At 37.4% G+C, this 23,590-nt stretch overlaps 2 protein-coding genes across 6 annotated transcripts; one reads left to right on the forward strand and one right to left on the reverse strand.

Moving 5' to 3' along the window:
- Positions 1 to 6,153: 6,153 nt before the first annotated feature.
- Positions 6,154 to 7,069, forward strand: LOC103695796 (21 kDa protein-like). Its single transcript, XM_008777212.4, has one exon. The coding sequence runs from the start codon at positions 6,217 to 6,219 to the stop codon at positions 6,799 to 6,801; it is 585 nt and encodes a 194-aa protein (XP_008775434.2). The 5' UTR covers positions 6,154 to 6,216; the 3' UTR covers positions 6,802 to 7,069.
- A 6,038-nt stretch (positions 7,070 to 13,107) lies between these two features.
- Positions 13,108 to 23,260, reverse strand: LOC103695770 (MA3 DOMAIN-CONTAINING TRANSLATION REGULATORY FACTOR 2). 5 transcript variants are annotated; one of them, XM_026800817.2, is made up of 6 exons: positions 23,146 to 23,260; positions 21,370 to 21,835; positions 20,665 to 20,808; positions 19,148 to 19,242; positions 15,230 to 17,105; positions 13,108 to 13,499 (listed from the first exon to the last, which is right to left on the reverse strand). In XM_026800817.2, exons 2-5 carry the CDS (start codon positions 21,578 to 21,580, stop codon positions 15,294 to 15,296), a joined length of 2,262 nt encoding a protein of 753 aa, XP_026656618.1. In that variant the 5' UTR covers positions 21,581 to 21,835; positions 23,146 to 23,260; the 3' UTR covers positions 13,108 to 13,499; positions 15,230 to 15,293. The 5 variants fall into 5 exon arrangements, with proteins under 5 accessions (XP_026656618.1, XP_026656620.1, XP_038984897.1 ...); XM_026800819.2 differs by having other exon boundaries at positions 20,665 to 20,805; positions 21,370 to 21,838; XM_039128969.1 differs by having other exon boundaries at positions 21,370 to 21,838.
- Positions 23,261 to 23,590: the final 330 nt, after the last annotated feature.

Here is a 23,590-nt window from a genome sequence, read left to right on the forward strand (position 1 = left end):
AAAAATCAACTTCTAAAAAACAAATATTATGAAAAAAAAAATTTCGCAAACTAAATAATTCGTTCGATACCAGCGCTATCTTTAAAAAAAAATTCAATATTTACATACCTACCTACCTACCTGCATACATGCATACATAAAGTTATAATCCTTAAATGATGCTCTAAAAGTGTCACATGAAAAATGGTTGACAGCATTGGATTGCACGCTCGAAGTGTAAAAGATCAAGAGTTGAATTCATGATCCTAATTTCTCGAAGGAGCGGATGAGCTGAGTCGCCGACTCTCTCATTCCATTTGATGGCCGCAATGGCATCATCCTCCTCAAGAGATTGACCACCACCATTTTCATACCCTCCGAAGCACCCCTGAGTTAAATAACAGGCCCAAAGTTCCCAATAGGAGAATTGAAGCAGCTATTAACCTCCATAATTATCCCGAATAGCAAAGCAATCTCCTGTCTTCCCATCAGCCTTAAGAAACCAATCAAACTTCAACTACAAAAAGCTCGGAACCAACAACTCGAAAAGGTTAACCGGATCCCACTTTTTTGTGGATCTGAACCCCAATTCTAGACCAGAATTCAATAAAAAGTGAATGAAAGTAATTGACTATTGTTTGAGAAACTCCACTGTCAAGCTATGATGAGATTGCTATAGCCTATGGATTTGCTCCTAAAGCTGAAAACAGATATGATATGGATCAAATATTGGTATATTCATATCTATATCCATACATATTTATCCTAAAGAAATAAGATACAAGTCAGATATTAGTTAAATCCATATTTTCTCTGTTTAAATACGGATAAAGATCAGATATTATTCAGATATAAATAGGATTTTAACATATTTCAATAATAAAAATTAATATAAATGATATAATTATAAAGGATGGGTACGGAATCACATACCAAGGTTGCTTACAATGCACGCTAACTAGGTAAGAGTCTAAATTATATTTATGAAACTCACATGGAGATAGGCCAGCCAAGCCAAAGGTCGGATCATTTGCCCAATTAGATTTGTATGAAAAATATTTTGTTAGAGAACTTGTAAAAAAACTTATATAAGATGTAAGAATATATCATATGTATTAATTTTTAAAATATTTCATACAACAATTTTAAAAATATCATGATGAAAAATTGAAATATTTTATTTTTTTAATCTTAGTAAAGGACTGATTTTTATAAAGAGAATTAATAAATAACATATGAAAAAAATGTTATATTTATGAAGTGATCAAGTTTTAAAAAAGTATAATAAAACATTAAGAACAACTCTTGTCTTAGTGGCTGAGTGGACATAAGTTCGATTCTTAATTGTATCTAAGTGGTTACTGACTAGGTCAAAGATTGCAAATCTGATTGCTTAGTATGCCCTAATAACAATGTTTGAAATCACCCGTGCTGTCCAAACATATTCAACGCTATTAATATATGCAAAATGATAATCTATTGAAAGCTCATATAGTTTGATATCCTAATAAAACTTCTAAATTTATCTACTATTTTAATGTTTATGCATATAGTAATTTACATGATTACCATTTATTTTTGTGGTTCATAAAATAGAACTGTTAGTTATTTATGTATGATCAGAATATATGTACCATTGAATGATTAGTTCCAAAAAGATAGTTGTTTTTCTAATGAAATATAAGTTTAAATTGGAAATGCTAATCTAGCCTACTATGTATGTATAGTCTCTTTAGCATTAATCTATTTCTTACACAATAAGAATTCTAGAGTAAGCATGTTTACTTCTTGATTGTGAATAATTTTGCCCTTTTGTTGATCGGATTTTTTTCTTATTCATTTTTTTAGAAGTTATATTAAATAATTGTAACAAATATTCTGCTTTTACATAACATGCATTCTTTATTTATTACATTTAGTCCATTCTATCTTATGATTTTGTTAAGACAATAAAAAATATTTTGAGATATATTTAACAATTATTTTAGTTAGTTCACAAGTTGTCGCATTAAAAAAAACTTTTGATGATTAAACTATTCTTAAGCCTATATGAAAGTCAATTCTATGTTAAATTTTATAAAAATTATTTATAGAAGAATTCACTTTACTACAAAAATCAGCTTTTTGACCTCTATTTAAGTGGGAAGCTGCCTTCAATGGTGGAAGAAGCACCGCAGATTTCATTGAATTTTTTCACTAATTCAGAGAGCAGATTAAAAATGTTTTTCAAGTATTTGTTTAGTGGCTTGATTTTTTTTTTTTGCCCGACCAGGCCCATTGGGATCGACCCATCATAGCCCACTAATTCAGGAATCTGTCATAAGATTGAGGGATTCTAATTAAATAGGCCTCTGGATATAGACCCAAAGCTAATATGATTATTTCTCTCCAAGCAGGAAAGAAAGCCCAATTCAACCCACAATTCAACCCAAAGCTAATGTGTTCATCAAGATTGGGGAAGGTTGATATCATCGCTGATGTCTTTGAGCACATCGATCGGAGGTGCAACAGCTTGTGTATGTCACAAATCTCTGATTTGGTGGAGCACTATCAAGAAAATTCTATATTGCAATGCTCCTCAAGTTGATAAAAAACAAAAAAAAAAGGTCTCTGTACTGACCAGAAGTTTGCAATTGATTTCGCATCCTATCTTGGAAAAATTTTGTGGCTGCAAGCTTGCATATTATGCTCTTTAACACTTGATGGAACCAATCATGAGAAGAGATAGCTTAACTAGAAGTCTCATGTGTCAAGAATACTGTTGGTAAAACTGAAGGAATCGACCATGCAAACTACTGCAGTCATCCTCACAAGCCTGAAGAGTTTCCAATCGTGCTGTTGCTTGGAAATGTATACATAGCATCTTAAGTTGGACCCACTTAACTGTGTTATGTTCTGATCTAATTAAAGCCATCATATTCAGTGGGATTCAGAACCTTTGTAACAATTTTAATATATGGGAGTGCTGCAGTGGGATTCAGAACCTTGATCTGAAAGTGAATTGTTTGCATGCCTATATGACATCCATGTCACCTTGTTGGAGGGTAAAAACATTTGAAGTTGTCTACAAGGCACATATAAATGGTGCAATTATAACTTGTCCATGCATGTATGTGTTACTAGGTGGGTGAATTGCTTCCCCTATATTCATGTTGGAGATAAGTGGGGCTCAAGTTTTGCCCAAGGCTCAATTGAAATGGAACCATGGAATCACAAAATGCATGATCTCTAACTTGTCCTAATATTCTACAATTTTGGTCTAGTTCACTCACTATGAACTAATCTATCAGGGCAAAGTAAAGGCACCCACAAATAGATCCCCTACCACTATGTAACTCGCAAATTAGAACAAAGTAAAGACCGTAGTTTGCGATTCCATTTGTCTCCAATCTCCATAGCCTGCTGCCTTATTGGCTGACTGGTTGTCTTTATGAAAAATCTTGAAGAAGCTTATTCTCTCCATCAATCGAACAAAAACATTAAGGACATATTTAGTTAGAAAAAAGTTGGACTCTAAAATGAGAATAAAAACGAGTGACTTCCATTCCAACCGTTTGATTGAAGGAAGTCATGTTTCCATTCCAATTTCAGAAGAAAATAGAAATGCCTCGGTCCTCTAAAATCTAATCCTTACTCTTTTCTAGTATTTGAATTTCATTAGGTTCCGATTACGAACCAAAACACGCCAGGGGATATCCAATTTTGATTCCAATTTCGTGAACCAAATGCACCTTAAGAGTATTCTAAATAATAGACGCAACTTTGGACAATTTAAAGAATCTGCGGACCATGGTTGTCTTTTGCTCTCGCCAAAATTTTTAATATGTTATACAGCAAGTGAATAAATTTTGCACGAAACCATGTTCGGCTTGAAGCTTTTAGTTGAAAGAAGGTGATCAAACTTGACACTAATGAAGGGGATAGCGCATTTGATACGTCCCGGTCACTTTCCTTTAACGGAATCCTTCAATAGCCCATCATCACACCTCCTTTGGACGAGACATTGAAGGAGATGGGCACGGTGCCATGACGAAGATTGGGCTAGATTCCTTAGCAAACAAGATTGGGCTAGATTTGAACCAATCAGGATTGATCAATCATTTGCTTTTCTTTTGTCACAATGCGTAAAAGGTGATCACATACGTGCATGAAATAAAGTTAGAAAAATATATACTAATTGCCACCTCTTCTTCGAGGGTCTTACTGCAAGAAAGCTAGGCCGAGACATAAGAAGGAGGAGGAGGAGAAACATAACTTAGCAGCCACTTCTATTTGCAGGTTTATTTTCAAAGTGCAGCCTCATCGGTCAAATCTGCCAACATCCGAAACTACCAGATAATGAAGTCTTTTGTTAGAACTAAATTAGTATTCCACTATGGGCAAATTATCCAAAGGCCACCAACAATCTTTTTGACATAGTATAGACATTTCACCTCTTCGAAATAAAGTGGCATCTACCTCAAGTAGATTGGGGTTGGATCTATTCGAACTGAAAAAATTGATATATCAAAAAAAAAAAATAATTCAGAAAATAATTTACTATCTATTTGAAGATTTGATCTCCACAAGCCTTTATGTATGAATTCCTTGGGCACCTTCACCCCCTCCTCCTCCCTTCCCCTCTCTTCCACCCCCTCCCCCTCCCCCTCCCCCTTCATAACTTGAACTACTTTGTGCCTGAAGACTAACCAAACTGAGCAGGGCTGGTTTCAAGCTAAGAATTTACTATATATCCAGCCAAACCAGATCAAACTATTATACTAGCCCTCCCCATTGATCTTTGGCCTAGTCCCAAATCACCAGGATGCATATAATGCCAATCATCTAGAAGTTAGATATCATTCTACTCAAATCCTTCCAAAAGGATTTTTGCTATAAAGAAATTTTTTCTGATAATTCAATGGCCAATTCTTTTGTAGATCAACCCTTCAATTCCATAGAAGGTTCGGTACCGCCATCTACAATTTCAATAAACTAATACATGCTAAGCAAATCCAAATGATCTACCGCTTTCCATTCACACATCAGCCTCTTCATTTCCCTGTTACCAACAGAATAAATAGCCTCATCTTAACATTAACTATTTGTTTTCTAGTATTCAAAGATTACACCGAATCAAACCACTGCACACCAATCAGATTTGTTGAATGAGCGCTGCGGCGCCATGACATCTGCCTCTATTTATTCTTTTTTTCATATTAACATTTAACTAGAGCTTATCATGAGCCAAATCTCAAGCCTAAACTATATTCATATTTTAATCAGACTTCGGGTCGGATCTGTTTAGAATTTGATATTTTTTATATCCGAACTCTGACTGATTCTACATTCAACAAATCAGCTACTGTACTCTCGATGTGTACCAAAAATATTTTGTTGAATCTTATCAAAGTTGTTGATTTATAACAGGCAAGACTGAGTTGAAAATGTAGGCCATAATCACAATCTAGTTCTAAGGATTATGGGGTGTGAATGGGGAGATGGCGTTTCACCAACTTTGGAGGACCTTCAACTTTTCGTCCACCTTGGAGAGTTAAAAGGTGGCACCCACCACCTTGTGGGTCCCACCTATTGTTTCTGTTTTGACGCATCACACGCCGCATATCAAGGATGATCGACCAACCCGCGCCGCCATCTCCTCCCTTTTCCTCTCCCCACGCCTGTGCGCGTGCGGCGCAAATGCTCACGCCAGCCATCCAATTTCTTTATCTATTTATTTTTTACCATTCAAATTGAAAAATTAAAGCAATCATCCACCGGTCGTTCACCTCATGGAGGACGTGGACGAATCCACCGCCCAGAAAATTATTTTTTGGATTTCTTTTTTATTTTAGTGCGAACAAAGCTGACATTGGTACACCAATCGGATTTTGAGATTCCTCTACATTTAACGCGTTCTGACGCACTTTAACGAAGGACCCGAGATCCATCAACCGACAGCTTCGCCGTCCGGATGAATCTAGACCGTCCAATCGGTGCGACCTGACAAAATGGTCCAGAATACGGGACATCCTTTAGATCCTGCATCCAACGTGCCCTCTGGAAATGAAGCCAATCCATATAATTGAGCCGCTGGGCCCCACAATGGGATGTTGTTCTCGCAATTTTGATCAACGACCGTGGGCAAAACAGTAATATAAGCCGCCCAAGATCCGACTACTTAAAGGCCCCCCCGGCTCTCCTGCATCGCTGCGAACCCCAAGCTCCAAATCCCCAAATCCTCTCCCAGAACCGAAAATGGCCTCAAAAAAGTTCGCATTTTTCCTACTCTCCGCCGTCGTCTTCTCCACCGCCGTTGCGGCAAAGCGGCCGGGATTCGGAGGGAATTCGACGGAGTTCATCCGCGCTTGCTGCGGGGCGACGCGGTACCCGCGGCTCTGCTTCACCTCCATGGCCGGCTACTCGAGCGCGGTCCAGGAGAGCCCGGTCCAGGTGGCCCAGCTGGCCACCAACCTCACCCTCGCCCGCATCGGCGACCTCGCTCGCCGGGTGAAGCTGCTCCGGCGCGGGGCGTCCGGCCGGGTGGCGGCGGCTCTGGCGGACTGCACGGAGGTGCTGGGGGACGCGGCGGACCAGGCCCGGAGGACGGCGGCGGAGCTGAAGGGCCTGGAGGCGGCGAAGGGGCCGGAGGTGGCTTGGCGGGTTTCTAACGCCCAGACGTGGATGAGCGCGGCGCTGACGAACGAGGACACCTGCACCGACGGCTTCGACGGCGTCGGCTCGTGCCCCGTCAAGGCCGAGGTCGGCCGCCAGGTTCTCCGGGTCAAACAGTTCACCAGCAACGCCCTCGCCCTTGTTAATAACCTCGTTGCCAGCCGCTAATGCTAATACCCGTCTCTAAACTCTCTCTCTCTCTCTCTGTGTGCGCTGTTGAATTACATATATGGGTGGATCTCAGTTAATTTGATCACGTAACTAAGTATGTTGTTTAGTTGTTTAAAGAGCAAAGTTTTTGTCTGTTTAGTTGGTTTGTAGTTGTTTGTAGTGTTTGTGATGATAGTTAGAAGTTGTGGGGCAAATGAAAAGGACTTGGTTTGTGGTTTGGAATGCAAATATCTACATATATATAATATATTCTGTGGTATTGGAAGGAACCCTTCGAATGATAACGTTCGTTATTTGGACGTACGTAGCTCGAGCGATGATGCCCAGCATGGAATTGTGGCAGCTTTAGGGTGTTTGTTGTTTCCTGGGCGGGTTGCCGTCGTTATCTTTCTTGATGCAATGAAGCTTTCGGTTCCTATTTCCTAAAATCTCCCTCAGTTGAGTGCTATGCGTCGTCTATAAGCAGCTTGCATGGTAAAACCAAGTATCCAGTTTAATTTCCTGTTATTAGTGTACATGTTATCTTGCAAATATGGTGATGGAGCTCACAGATGAGCCACTTTGAATGATGCCACTCCCCCTTGATTACAATATATTGGGCTCTTTAGTTACGCCATAGCACATTCAAACCATTGTAAGCACTGTTGAATGAAATGGCTCCAAAGGTGTCTCAAACATTTCTATGTGGTTGGGAAGTACTGTTGTGATTCGCAAAGAATTGGGTTGGGTTAGGCAGTGAAAAACTGGCACTGTTTCAACTTATAAGAAGGTTGTGATACGTATGCATGGTATTTTCCTTTGAACCTAGCTACTAACAAAGTCGAGCCACATTATTCTTGGCATCTCAAGTGAGATCGTTTTTGTGTTGAAACAACTGCAGTGCTCCTGCAGAAGATGTTGGAACAAGAAGTGTCAGATCCGGCTAAGGTTATGATGGCCATGGTTGCCCCCATGAGATGCGCATAGAGAGCTCTCAATGTGCAACCAAATGAACTTGGGGGTGGATATGTATCTCAAACCTGCCGAAGGCATGCATGTTTGCCCCTACATGAACAGCCAACGTAAACTTGCACTATTGTAGAATAGTGGAGCCAATTTGCTTGCCAAGAGTTTCCACCAAGGGTCTTTCACGAGATAATGTCCTCTTTGGTTTGCTGGAAGGAAAAAATGAGGTCAATAAAAATTTAAAAAAAAAATTATATTTGGCGTTGAAATTTTTAAAGAAGAAAAATAGAAAAGTAGCTTTTTATAGAAATAAAATTCACACATTCATAAAAAAGAAAAAAAATCTACAAAGAGTATGGGAAAGTCTGATTCCTACTGGATCAAAATTAAGAATTTTTTTTTTCAAAAACATTCTTAAGCTCTTAGATAAAATGGGAATAAGATTTTTTTCTTTATTAAGAGCATATTTAATTTACATAACCTTTCTTAAAGAATAGATGTTCAAGTAAGTCTAAGATAGTTTGGAATGTGCTACTTTTCTATGATCGATCAGATATGCAAAAACTATTTTTTCAGATATCATATATCTAGACATCAACTTTTTAGCAAAAAAACATTCAAACAAAAGAATCCTCAATTGTTATATAACTTGTTACATACTAGTAATTACTATTGCTGCAATAGCAACATGAGTATGATTGCATGAATGCAATCTTACTATTCCCCAAATAAGAATGTCATTTTGTCATATTTAAAGCTCCAATAAATAAACTTAAAAAAAAAAAAAAGCAATGTGGGACGAGTTCATATAGAGTTCCTACTCTTTAGAGTCCTAAATGTAAACACGAGAGGAGCAAAAGGGGGACCGAACATTTATAGGTTCAGTTGGCTCTAGGAGGCAACGTGCAACCACGAACATAAATAAAAAAAGTGAATAAGACAAGAACATTTGCTTTTTTTAACGATCAGCTGTGCTAGAAAGCAAAACGAAGGTTTATAAATCATATATACAAGATGGCCAGTTCAACTGGTTCCAGAGGACCCGAAGACCGTACTACTAATATATATATATATATATATATATATAGTTAGAAAAATAAAAAATGCTTTTTATATAGTTAGAATTTTTAATAAGAAAAAACATTTCTATAAAAATATTTTTTTTTTGACTTTTTATGAAAAAGATCTATGAGGATATAGAAATCTACTTTTCCACTGGTTAGGAATTAGGGTTTACTTTTTTTTCAAAATATTCATGTGCTATCAAAAACCATGGATTTTTTTTTATTATTATTGGTATAATAGATATTTTACACAATTTTTTAGAAAATTAGATGCTCGACACTGGAATGCGCTATTTTTTTATGATCAATCAAACATGTCAAAATTTATATTTTTAAAAAATATTTTGATGAATTTTTTTTATGCACCAAATGAGTGCTAATTGCATTCAGAACAGACAAATCCGACCCACTAAAGCCAGCGAATGTAATATAGCTCAGCCTGAGAAGCTTGGTAAGGTAAAATATTTAAAAAGAATCACAAAAAAAAGGAGAGACCCAATCAGTCCAAACCATCCTCCAAGATGGCAACCATTCCAAAGATAAATAATAGTGGCCATCGTAATAGTTCCTATGGTGCCTTTCCGTTATTTTACATGCATCCAAGAAAATGTGGATGTGCTATGTAAGTTAATAAGAAGTAATATTTGGTTACAAAGAAGAGCATATAAAACAATTTGTAGAAACAGGTTTTCTAAAAAAATTAAAGTGAAAGTTATGAAGTAACGCTTAATATATATATATATATATAATAACAAATATATAAATTGATACCCGGTACTCCCTCTCCAATCCAAATTATGTGGGATAAAAAAAAATTCTATAGGCTTTTTTTCTTTTCATTCTGCACTTCAGTAGATCTATACATGGGATTTGGGATTAAACTAGGATGAGCCTTTTAAAAAAAAGAGATTGGATGGATTAATATGCCCGATTTCCATAGGTTGGGTTGGATTTTCCAAACAGGCTCTAAACAGGAAAAAATTCTTGGAATCCTGAAATGATTTAGATATGCTAGATTAGCTTTTGAATAGATTCTCCCTATTCGGTTTTGAATTTGATCAAAAACTAAAAAAAACAAAAAAACTAACAAGGGTTAAAAATTTTTGACATGTTATCATAGATGATATTCTAAAGTTAATTGGAGGATAGTAAAAAATCAAGTCAAAGTGATATTTCTCAATTATAAAACTCCCTTTTTAATTATAGTAGAGCAAATACAATAGATATTTAGATGCTAACTAATATTTGACCATTAGTTATTTCGCTAAACTAGCCTCTAAATACAATCTCTTAACATCTCAAACAATGAGATTAGCAATCATTTGCATGCAGAAAACTGACCTAGAACACAACATCGATCATAATGAGAAATCATTTTGTGAAATAACACAGTACATCCGACAGCCGTGGGGCAAAACGTTATCAGGAACACCTGCCCATAAATTACGGCGAACCTATGAGACCGTTGGGATGAGATAATAGCGATGGAGACCGGGGTAGCCATGAGACCTCCGCCGGAAAGCGCGGAGAAAACCGCAAAAGGACGGGCTTAGCGTGACGGAAAAAATGACTTCGTCTTGCACGTAACCCAAATTTCGGGCCTTGGGCTGCACCGTGTTTGGTGATGAGGCATCCTAATCGTACCGCCTTGGCTAGCCCTGGTCCACGTACCGGTCAATGACGCAAGCACTTCGCATGCATGCGAGCATCATGGCTTTTATTTATTTATTTATATATTTATTTTTTACATCGGCGACTCGGACACAATAGGTAAGAAGAAGAAAATACATAGTAGACAGGACTTAGACGTGATTATCCGAAACAAAATCTTCAGAACGATGAGCCGCAAAGAATGCCACCCAGTCCACGCTATTTGCTTCTCGGAAGACATGGGCAACCCGATGGGAGGCGCATTCCTCCCCAAAAAACTACGGATGTCGTGTAACAACCCGATTTCGGGATCTACTCGATCAACGTGGCTGTGTCCTCTTTCAAAACAACACGGTCTGCACCCAGCACCTGTCTCGCATAGGAGATGCCCTCCCATACGGCTCTGACCTCGATACCGCTTACAGTTTGATCGAAGATCCGTCAACCTCCAGCCGCTACAAATTTTAGTCTCGTGATCTCTGATAACAACCCCTGCACCAGCGTATCTGTCCTTCCTAAAATATAAAAGCTAATAATGTGACGAAGGATTCAAATAAGGAATTGTAGATGTGATAGTCTTGTTCGAATTAGGATCCGTCGGCCATCTTTTTCCTGGTACAGTTATCGCCAATCATGTGCAGAAGGGGTCGGCTTGCTCGACATGGATGCTGCTTGTTCTTATACAACCATTACTGTTGAGAAGCCATTAGGCGTCGGACCACGCATCTCTTACATCTGCATCTTATCAATTTAGACATAAATATTCTTTTGTGTTACCAACATTTCATTCATGGTTAGTTTGTCATGATGTCCCTTGTTAAAAAATAAATTATTCAGTTTTATCATCGAACGCTCCAGCTTCTTCTTGAATGGTTTGAATGGAACTATATGTCACTAGCAAAAATAGTTAAAAGAAGTTTAAGAATCACTTCCAGATTTGAGAGTGATATCTTGTCATGCAAGTAAAATCTCTTGCTTTGATGCAAGATACTTAGTTTCAGATCTCGCCTTCGCTACATTTCGTATTCTTGATAATCTCAATTGGATTCGTGCTTGTCTTTCTTCGGATTAAAAGATGAAAAAAATATCATTCCCAAACTTCAGATAGCCAACGACCATTATATTTGTTAGAATAATTTTAGAGATACGTAACAACCTGTATCAACTCATAGTATTTTTTTTTTGTTAGTACAATTCTATATCGGTCAGTATTATTTTTCGTTATTAGCATGATCTTGTCAGAGTTATTTTAGGAATCACATAAAAATTTGTATCAATGAATATTATTTTTCTTATATAGAGTCTATACACAAGTATATATAACTTCTGAGATGTACCAAATATAATGGAACAGAAAAATAAAAACACTTTTTTCTCCTTTTTTTTTTTCTTATTTTCATCTTTTTTATAAATATTTTAATAATATGTTATTCATTCACAAAATACAATAAATCTGGACATCAGAATGCTCGCATGCTGTATGGAATAAATTTCTTGATGCAATTTTTATAGACAAATGACAAGAGAGATGAAGTGCTCATTGCTCCTTCAATCCTAGCACTAGTTTTATATTGTATAAATACAATTCTATTCACGCAACTTCTATAAATAAGGAACATCCATTTTCGACGAAGACATGAGGTGTCAACTACTCCAATCCTAACAGTACTAACTCTCACAACCTTGCATATTAGGCCTCTACTCAAACTTCAACCTCTTCAGACTTCACATTTTACATTCTCAAATGAGCTGCTACCATTTTTTTTTTTTTTTTAAGCGCTTAAAACCTGCAATCTACAATTTGCCATGGCCCTTCAGCAGCATACAGAATCAAACTGGTACCATTTCAAGGTCCATATTTTCTATTATCACTAAATCTCACATTCCAAGATGGCAAATGTCCAACTGATACACTAATCAAAAAGAAAAAAAAAAACTTCAAAAGGAAATCCATCAAGTCAGCACTTCCTCTATTTGAAGTCTGGAGGTGTAATAACCAATCCATGAACAATGATGGCTAATGTAAACATTGATATTAAATAAATAAATAAATAAATAACTGCACAAGTTTGAATCCTAAAAACTCCAAAATCTCCCAAGCATATCCAAACCCCGCATCATGCTCATATAAACTAGAAAAGTACAAACTATCAATTTATCACATCAAATCTTACTCCGGCATAAGGAATTATTAATTGCTTCCTACAACTAGGTGCTCATGTGCACAGCTTTCCTTGGCTCCTTGATTCTATCCTTGCATGGTTGTCTCTTCTGCTGAAGTAGTTAAACATGCCCCTTTTCCTTCAGTTTTCTGAGCAAAAACCGCAGCAAACACCAGGAATATGCCCTTTTCTTAGCTGTTACATTAATAGTGGCAAGGTACTCACTCACCTCTGGAACTAGGTGGTCCTCTTGCTTACTCTTTGCATTGATAAAAACTCCACAATTATGAGACAGCAGATAGATAATCCAAACAAGAAAAAACTGTAAACACTGCAGAAAAGAGGGAATATTTTGTTTTCAACCTCCTCTTAGATGTCATTTTCTCAGATTTGACTTTACATAGTTGGGCCTGCTAGTTGACTCCTTAACAGCCAGATGCTAACCTGACATCAGCCTCCACCATTATCCAAAAAAAAGCCTCTAGTCTGAAATTTCAGTCTTTTATTTTTCCTTGATGCTAAAAGTTATGAAGCAAACAAAACAACCAGCTACTATCATTAAAAATATAGAACATAAAAAGAATACGAAAAAGTCATAATATTACAAAGGAATAAGGAAAAGATTTTGAATAAAGAATACAAATATCTAATCTGCCTTTCTTGTCTCCTGATTCAGCAAGTAAATTTCAAATAAGAGATCCTCCTCATCCCTGCAATTCTCAGCTGGTCTCTGTGGCATATCATTTAAAAAGTTTGCGGGTATATATGAGTCTGCCAGTTTCAGCAACATCTGTGCGTGTAAAAGAACAAGAGCAATGATGGGTCACCATAGAAGATATCATCTGAGAGAGATGCCGAACAATGGACCAAGGATCTGCAAGAGCGTTCCTTTTTAACAAAAAAATAAAATAAAATCTGTTTAATGTTAACAACACACATACATTCGCCTAATGATTCTATAACTTTTCTGCAGCAAGCATAATCAGAGCAGAAGATTCAGAAAATCCTTTGCATGCATGAATGACACCTTTATATAATCCAAAGTACTAAAGAAAAAGAATGCTGTCAGCTTATTTTTGAAGCATCAACCTGCGAGAAATCAAAAATGGACTTAGATTGTTGAAATTTTAAAAACAACAGGTGATCTTTCTTCTTTTACCAGTAAAGCAACAAGATGATCTTACATATCACCCTCGGTTAGATACATATCCTGTAGACTGGACTCCATAGAGCCTCTGGGAATAACATTCCACTGTTGTATTATTACAACAATGGCCACAAAATTGACCAGCAGACCTCTGCAGTGTACTCCAGATGAATTTGCATCATGACCCAGTCCTCCAAGAATAGCAGAAAAAAAAGGTCATTCTTGTAGCAAGCTTTCATGATTTGTAGGCCAAAAATATCCTCTTTTTCTTTGAGAAAAAAAAAAGAGAGAGACAAGGATCCACCAAGGATATGAAGAAGGAGACAAAGAGCTCCCCCGATATAAAATGGAGAGATAAGCAGGAAAACTACAATCAAATTACATCACCTGGTTCTGGCTGAAAGCATTCTTAAGTAAAACAAAATCTGGCATTTGTCTTGCTAAGAACAATAAGAGTCCCAGCTAAGGAAATTGTAGAGGACTTTTTGTCGAACTTGCTGGGCATCAGTCTCCTTGCTTAAGGAGATTCTCCTCTTTCTTTCCATCCACAGCGACCATGTCAAGGTCAGGATAAATGAGCATGCAGCACCATAGGCCAAAAATATCGATCATTAAGAATATCACGGCCCATCCCAAAATCAGACAAGATTGATATCCTCCTATAGCTTTTTTGAATATACTCCTTCAAACCTTCACGTGCAACAGTTTCCAAAGAAAGCACGTTATGGACTCGACTAAACTCTGCAATCATCCAGATAGGTTTAACCAATTCATCTTTTATGGTGATAATCCATCCTTCCATCATGCAATCCTTGATGCATCTATACTGGCCCTGTGTATGAGAGGTTCAGGAATACTTGACAGTCATGGAGTCAAGTCATACAAAAGTTTGAGTTAAATTGTATTAACATTTTTCTTAATTTTGATATGTGATCATCAATTGGGGATTCACAACCAGAATTATCACCATTCTTTTTTCCATTTCCAAGTGAACTAGACCTAGGCCTTACTGTGTTGAATTCCTCCTGGCCAAAAAAGTCTACGTTCTACCTATTCTTCTGATTTTTCTTCTCTTTTCTCCTTTTTGCTTGAAATACTTTAGCATATTCCTCAACAGATACCATCCAATTTTCCCCCACTTTGCAAGAAAATCTCTTGAGAGAAAATGTTTCCGCATTATGGTATTCAGCCTTTGACCAAACGATGATGAAGTACGAAATAAAGTTAATTGGGATGTGAATTTCTCACTTTGAAGGTTACAGGACTCAAGACATGCTAAATCAGTACAAGAAACTTGTAAATTTGCATAAGAATCAAAAAGTGACACTTAAATGCCGACATTTAATATTTTGATGACTAAATATGTTGCGAACTTATAAAAGTATATGGAATTTAAATATTTAAAAAATAGTAGAGTATAAGATGATAAATATATTGAATAAAGCAAGGCCATATACCTGCAGTTTTTACATTGTCAGACACACTTGCCACCTCCCAGCTTCTTACAAGCAAAAGCCATTCTCAACTGCATCCTGAATTGCCAGTGGAAAAAGAAGGATCCAACCACCCTTCCTTCTTTGCTCGTTCAACATAAACAGCAAATTGTTTCTCCACATCTGGCACATCCAGCACCAGATCATCAATACTGTCTGCCACTCTCCCGAAACCTTTCATCATTTGATTTGGTGTTATTAGACCTTCAGAGTAACACTCTTCTAACAAACCCCATAACCTCTCGTTCTTTTTCTCCATAACAGTCACCAGTGCTTTCTTAACAACCTCATGGTGGAAGAACGGCATTCCGAGTTCCTTTATGCAGCGGCAAGCTTCTCTTAAGTCCCCGCCAGAATCATACTCCTCCAACAACTTCCCAATCTTGTCCTTAACATCATTTATCTCCCATCCGGTCCTGTTGCTTCCACCTCCACCCCAACACCGCAGGATCCTTTCACCAGAAAGGCGAGCCCCAAGCAATGAGCAGGCCAGCCGAAGCACTTTGCTGCCAATTGAATCTGGCCCCCCACATTGATTCCCCATTTCATCCAAGTGTAACGGGGCCAATACTTCATCCACCACTGCCCTAGCTAGAAACATAGCTAAATCCTCAACAATGGCTGGAATATCCAGCGCAGCATCTTCAGCAGACTCTATCAACAGCACGAAACCTGTTACAATATCATCTGCTGGAAAACACAAAGATGACAACAAAACAGAAGCCATTTCTTTCTCTCTATTCTTCCGGTCCATTGCTAAAGTTATTAGTTTCTTGATAAAAATAGCATTTAATGGGGTGGAGGAAGAGAGATTTTCTGATTCTAAACTATTAATAACTTCTATGATATCACCTGTCAAGAAATATTCCTGAATGATAGATGTGGCCTTTGTCTTAAAAAGCGTAATTGTACCATCTTCCACTTGTTTTTCAGGTCGAAAGTAAAGTGATTTCAGGGAGGAAGCACACAACCAGCCTTCTGATGCAGCCTTAGATATCAAAGATTGTAAGAGGTCTCTTGCGGTTGGGATGTCTAGGGATAAGTCATCGATGGTGTCAATCAGCCGGTTGAATCCTTTAGATATCTGGCTTGAATTTATCAACCCTTCTTCAGAAGCTACTTTCAGAAAATCTAAAATATGGCCTTCAGCTGTTTGTCTTTCCATGGCTAATATCAACGCCCGCTTAACTATTTCATGGTGGAAGAAAGGAACTTTCAAATCCTTGATGCACCTACAAGCCTCTGCTTTGTCACCACTTGCGATATACTCAATCAGCAGATTGTTTATCTTATTCTTCACTTCCTCCACTGTTGTGTTCTTGCTACCGCCCCATCTCCGTAATATGGTCTCTGCATGGAGTGGTGCTGATAAGTAGCTCTTTTCAGCTCTCTTTATAACCTCAATTCCTTTTGAATCTTTTGGCAAGGAGGCCATCTGTTTTGCCAAAAATGCTGGAGGAAGTATGTCATCAACCACAGCTCGAGCAATGAACACAGCCAGGATGTCTACAGCATCTGGTATATCCACAGATAAGTCATCTGAAGATTCAACTAGTTTGCCAAAGCCTTTGTACACTTGTGGTGGATCGATGATTTCAGCATAGAGAGTTGATAATAGTACTGCAGCCATTTCTTTCTCCTTGTCATGCCTGTCCATGGCCATAGAAACCAGCTTCTTCACAAAATAGTAATGGAAAGATGGCCAGCCTAGATCTCTTAATTCATTTGCAGTTGACATGATATCATCAGTAACGAAGTATTCTTCCACTATCACTGTGGCTTTTTTTTTGAACTCTTCAAGATCTGCTGATGTTTTACTAGGTGTTATCTGGTAATTTTCCTGAAAGAATATGTACCCATGAGCATTAGTAAATATAGAAATGAAACAAGTCAAGATGAGAATGAAAAAGCCCAGAGACAAACAATGAATAACTATTATCGAAAGTAGAGGTATGCTGCAACATGTCTTTCTCATTCAGTAAAAGGATAACTGAGAAAGATATTACACTGTAAAAGGTTCCAAAATATTCTGCAATTATCACAAAGAATTGCTTCAATCACTATACCCTAGAAAATGTTCCATTTAATGAAATCCAGGCTCTGGATGTTCACATAAACAATATCCTTTAGCATAAAGCTGCCAAGAAGAATAAAAGCTTATAAAGTGAGGTTTGGTTGAATTAAATAATCAGGCCAAAACTATCTAGATTGACCCCTAACTCCCATGCTTTGTACTACCAGCTTCACATTTGATGTGGGAAAAACTGAGGGAAACCATTGGATTAAAGGATCAAAATCAACTCCAATCCTGCATATACTATCAAGATCTCAGAAAGGACAAATTAATTTTTTTTAAAAAAAATCTGACCTTTACGATTTCAAGCACATCAAGAAGATTTCTTTGCGATGCACAATTGTTGATCCATAGTCCCCGATCAAACTTCGACGTATAATGGTTCAACAAGGGGCATCGTATCTAGTTGTAGTTTGGCGACAAATTTAAATAAACCATCAGGTGACTTTTTATTACTTTTAGGTTACTTTAGTTGTTTATCAACAAATTCCTTGTTACCTCTTCATTAGACTCTTTCCAAGTCCAGAGAAACCTAAGGTCATTGCTCAAGAATGCACAAGAAAGGAGATAGAGTATATTTAGCTCTCGGGTGATCACAGCCAGTGAAGAGAGATTTGAAGAGCTTCTAAGTTTTGGTTCAGCCTCTTGACTAGGACACCTGTCATAAACAACTAAGTTGTAGTACTGACGGTGTTGGTAGCAAGGGTGACAGAGTTGATATTTCTGGTCATGGTAGTTCCCTTAATTCTCTGACCTGCATGGACCAGTTTAAATTAGTTTTTGTTTCCATTTTTTTTGGGATGTCTATGATCTGTAAAATTTAGATCTCAACAACTAGAATAGAACAGTACAATCACACATTGATCAACTAGTTGTTTTTCCATTTTCAAATACAGAAAAATAAGAAGTCAAATTGTGATCAGGAATACCCTAAGGTACTCAATCTTCTTCCCCGACAGCATTGGTGTAATAATTTAGTATCTCACTCAAAAAGGCTACTTAGAAAGTATTATTTGAGTTCCTCGGTCCTATATAAATACCCAAGATCTATCCAGCAAATAACTGATGTGGAACTAAACGCACGCCCGCACAGATCCTCACAACTGATGAATCCTAACGTTATAATAATAGATGATAGAGCAAACCAGAAGATGTAACAAAATATACAGAACCAAGACAGGTCAATATTGAAACATGTGCACCATGCAAATTAACTGTGACAGACTGAGAGCATAACAAAAACAATTTCAACAAAAGTGGTAAATATCAACTCTGAAGGTGAAGACAAATCCTCTTATTGTCAATTAGCACAGTGAAGGACCAGGAATGGATTATCAAGGCACCACATTGTCTTCTTTCTTTCTCTTACTGGTGTCTAAAGATCAGGTGATGTGCAATGTGGTTCCTTATGAACATAATATCTAGAGAAACTAAGCCTGTCGAGTAGGATATGAACCAGAAGGCATGACATAATGTTTACTCCTTCAATGTAAAGAATAAGAAAAAAATGAAAATTGTAACTAGAAAATATGAAATTGAGAATTTATGAGCCAAGAATCAAATCACGACTTGAAATAGGCTCTGTTTTTAGGGAATAGTGAATTAAACAGGACAATTGACAAGCCAAGCCTGAGCTGTTTGAAGGGATCAGCTTGTTTGCAGCTCTATCACAATCAAGTACTAAATTAATTAATGATGAAGTTTGCTTTCATTTTTTTTAAAATTTCTCTGAGCCCCAAATGATTTATGTGACACATGAGTAGAGAACAGCAAAAATTAATGGGCCATGTGAGTGTCAAGTTAGATACCTCACTGCTATCATAGTTTGGATCATTGGGGTCAAGATAATAACCAGCTTCACTATCAAGTAGTCCTCCCCATGTGCCTTTACCGCCTGAGCCACCTGTCAGTGTTACAAGATTTGATCAATAAAAGGTGAATACAAAAAACATATCTTCTTTGTAAGAAAAAAAAAGAAGAAAAGAAGCATACTGTAAACTGTAAGGTGTAAACTATAAAAAGCACGGTACTTTTACCCTTTTTTAGAAATAAAGTGGAAATGTCCCCATTTGGATTTGAACACAGGCCCTTCCCCCTGTGCAATTGCTGAGAAGAGGGGTGCCAACCAGCAGACCCAAGTCTGGTTGGCGTGTTGTATATATCTTACAGCACCTACCAGTTTTAAGTGGTTCACTTGTGCACTAGTTTATCTTTGTACGAGTTTTCATGGATATACATAAATGTATACACCCTATTGTAACACCTAACTCAAACAATGCGAGCTATTATAAATGTTTCTACTAGGCTTTCTTTTCCTGATCATATAGTGCATTAATTAAAAAACTTCTCCTCAAGTTTCAGAGGATCCTAAGCCAAAGCTGCAAAAACATGGCCAAGTGAAATTCATCTGCACCTTGGATTGCACAAATGTGACAATTCCTTCATCACCATGTTTTCACTTCTCATACACCAAAATCCAGGAAAACAAATATAAGTTGTCATCTGAAGAGCAATTAATCAAGAGAAGGGGACAAGACCTCCTTAATCAATCTGCACACAGCATTTTCTCTACAATTGATGGCACTCAAAAATGCAGTGGCAAATGAGAACACTTCAAGATGATGCTGTCATAGCACTTCACAAGTTAAACTCCAAACACAGCCAGTACCACGTCCAGGTGTCCAGAGTTTTTTTTTTCTTTCACTTTAAGAGTTCCAAGAAAGATAAATGCTCACTTAAAATTGTTACATATTTTGAATTGGACCCAAGCCAATACGGAACACTTCACCTGATGCGAAAATTTATCAAGAGATATGCAGAAATAAAAGTGGTCAAGATGGTCATGCAATCTCAACAACAAGAAATGAACTGACAAACACGAGGTTTTTCAAAAATGATTTCTTACGGATATAATTAATGCAAATTGTTACTTCAACCACCAGGAAACCTACACTTTAAATTTTGGGTTTCATTTCTTATGGACTTTAAAAAGAACTTGTTCTAGGAGAAACTTCAAAAGGCTTAGCTGCATTTAGTTCCTTGTGCGACTTTTCTTTTTCTATCATACAAACTTCAAGCATAAGATGCTTGAAAATAAAAGTAATTGTATAGATGTTATTACTATTTCCAGAAATAAATACAAACTCCAGCAGGACATTCATGTGTTAAAAACTATATTCAGATGAGTATTATTCAGCTAGTGAAGCATTTGCGCATGTTAACTACTAGCTCATATTTCAACATCACATGCATATGAGACAGTAGCGGAACGCCTACGATAAACGCTATGTCACATGTGATTAGAAAGGAAAAAAGAAGCACATACCCTTTTTAGGGCGACCATCTCTTCTTGAGTGTGAATGCCTACCATGCTTAATTGGACTCCCTTTGTTGGAATTACTCTTGCCATGCGGTGTTCTAGGGGACCTTGGTGATGTAACTTCAACAGGAGAAACGGATATTGGATCTACTATATTCAGATGAATATTATTCAGCTGATGTCAGAATTTGTCAAGAGATATGCAGAAATACAAGTGGTCAAGATGATCATGCAATCTCAACAACAAAAAATAAACTGACGAACAAGAGGTTTTACGAACATGATTTCTTAAGGACATAATTAATGTAAATGCTACTTCAACCACCAGGAAACCTACTCTCTAAATTTTGGGCTTCATGTCTTATGGACTGTTAAAATAACTTGTAAAAGGAGAAATTTCAAAAGCCTTAGCTGCATTTAGTTCCTCATGCGACTATTTCGTTTTCTATCATACAAACTTCAAGCATAAGATAAGTAATTGTAAAAATATTATTACTATTTCCAGAAACAAATACAAACTTCCGCAGGACATTGATGCACTTAAACTTATATTCAGATGAGTATTATTCAGCTAGTGAAGCATTTACACATGTTAACTACTAGCTCATATTTCAACATCACAAGCGTATGAGACAGTAACGAAATGCAAATAGTTTAGCTCCAATAAATACTATGTCATATGTGATTACAAAGGAAAAAAGAAGCACATACCTTTGCTAGGGTGACCATCTTTTCCTGAGTGTGAATGCCTACTATGCTTAACTGGACTCCCTTGGTTGGAATTACTTTTGCCACGCGGTGTTCTAGGGGACCTTGGTGATGTAACTTCAACGGGTGAAACAGATATTGGATCTATGCTCTGTGTAGCAGATTTAAGCATTTCCCCATGCTCTTCTGATACAAAACCATCACTGAACTCCATCTTGCAGTAGGAAACTAGGCTACCAGATCATTGATTCAAACAGGCTGTGCATAGTATCACTCTTTTGCAGTACCTAAGGAATGCGGACCTGACTAAGAAGCTTTTCAGTTTCCATAAGAACAAAGTCCCTAGATCGACCGTGCCTTTCAAATTAATCACTTAAAACTTTCTTCATTCATTATTGCATTCTTGATGCTGGTCATGTATTAGGCAACTGAGAATTCTATCAAACTTAATGTGCCTCTGACGGATTTACTGCTGTTCAAAGCAAAATCTTCAGTATTAGATAAAGAATTTGGAAAACAGCATTTTAATAAGATGAGAACTGTTTCAGCTTCAGGGAAAAAAATAGCCACTATAAAAAGTGAAAATTATAATATGTATAGAGAAATGGTTTCAGACAACTTATGCCTATCTTGTTATATATAAATCACCTGAACCTCTATAATCTTTAGCTTCCTTTATCAAATTGAACCCCTTAAAAGTAAACTTTGAAAAATATAAACCCAGTCTATAGGTAATTAGGTACCACGCTTCTAAGCCTTTTCATTTCCTTCACTTACAGAAAATTGCCTCCTCAGTTTACTATTTTACAGAAAAAAATGTAGTTTTGGAGGAGAATATGTTTTTTTCCAATTAAACATACCAAAGTCTTTCATAAACAAAACATTGGTCAATCTTTTACATGCATTGCTCTCAGAATCAGGCCCTAGTCCCATTGCATAAGAAAATTTTGGTTTTTGAACGGTAAAAACACAATAACTAATTGAACAAACATACAATTAATTCCATGATACTTTCAATAGATAATGATAATCAGAGACATATTTTCTAACATCAGTCCTCAATATTCATCTAGACACAGATCAGGAATCCATTTTTCTTCCCATAATCATGCATCTAGAAGACCTACACTCAGATTCTTTGCACCTCGGAATTATCTGCTGCTAGAACAACTCAACTGCACCGTCGAAGGCAACTATGACCATAGAGCACTGATTACATGCCTCGGTCCGCAAGTCAGCAATCTTGCATTTCATCCTACTTATCTCTTTCATTTATTTGTTTGTTTTATGAAATATAAAAAAATTCATTTGAATTTAAACCTATAATTTTAAACATACAGCTCAACAGCGTACCCGAGCTCTTTCAATCAATCATAAATATTTTTCTCTCTGTATCCTCCGTTCAACCGTTGGTCGTCTGCACCACCTGCATCTTTGTGGCGCATTCATCATGCTAATTCCGTTGGCCTATTTCAATTGCTAATTCAATTGTTGATATCAAAAGGACAAGATGGTGAATCTTCTTTATGTATGACTCTTAAATGCATAAGTTTTTTTTTTTTTGAAAGTAAAATGCATTGCAAATTCATCCACAACATTTTGAAAACGCAAACATAGTGCAAGAATCTAGAACTATTGAGCATATATGGATACTACACAAACTGCAGCAAGTTGGATTAATACAGCTATTCATTCTAAAATGTGGGAGGAAAAAACACAATATATACTCTCTCATCAATCCAAAAAACGTAAAAAGATATGGCCAATCTATAACCTTACCTTCACGCAGAGGAGAGAAGAGCGCTGATCTGAGATGAGAGGAGAGAGCAGAGAAGGGATTGAAGGAACGGAAAACGGAGAGAGGCAGCGCTGGTGAGAGAGACCAAAGAGCCAAGGTTAGGAGCGAAAAATGAGGAAGCGTTTCGACGATGCTAACTTTGCGGCATAGAATAATCATGCGGAAGCATTATCTGCCGTCCGTATTACACGTCAAGATTATATAGTCCGTTGACACATGGCGTCACGAACCCGGAGTTAACGTCAGTGCTGACGGGTGACGCAGACGGTTCGGATTCGTTTATGTATGAGCAATTACCGGACGATCTGGCATTCGTATAGGCTTTTCTATGAGCGCTTCGGAGGAGAGGATTGGTGGGGGTTCTGAGAGGGCCGTGGAGATTCCGACGGACCGGTTCTTTCCCCCCGCGGAGCGGATCCCACCACC

This window comes from Phoenix dactylifera, chromosome 8 (genome assembly GCF_009389715.1).
Source record: "Phoenix dactylifera cultivar Barhee BC4 chromosome 8, palm_55x_up_171113_PBpolish2nd_filt_p, whole genome shotgun sequence".
NCBI classification, from domain to species: Eukaryota; Viridiplantae; Streptophyta; class Magnoliopsida; order Arecales; family Arecaceae; genus Phoenix; species Phoenix dactylifera.

Excerpts from the sequence above, each read along its gene's own strand:
- LOC103695770 (XM_026800817.2), bottom strand. The coding sequence starts at position 21,580 with ATGGAGTTCAGTGATGGTTTTGTATCAGAAGAGCATGGGGAAATGCTT. Across the intron at positions 19,243-20,664 it reads AGATGGTCGCCCTAAAAAGG|GTGGCTCAGGCGGTAAAGGC; the intron begins GTATGTGCTTCT and ends TAACACTGACAG. Across the intron at positions 17,106-19,147 it reads CAAACTATGATAGCAGTGAG|GAAAATTACCAGATAACACC; the intron begins GTATCTAACTTG and ends ATATTCTTTCAG.
- LOC103695796 (XM_008777212.4), top strand. The coding sequence starts at position 6,217 with ATGGCCTCAAAAAAGTTCGCATTTTTCCTACTCTCCGCCGTCGTCTTC.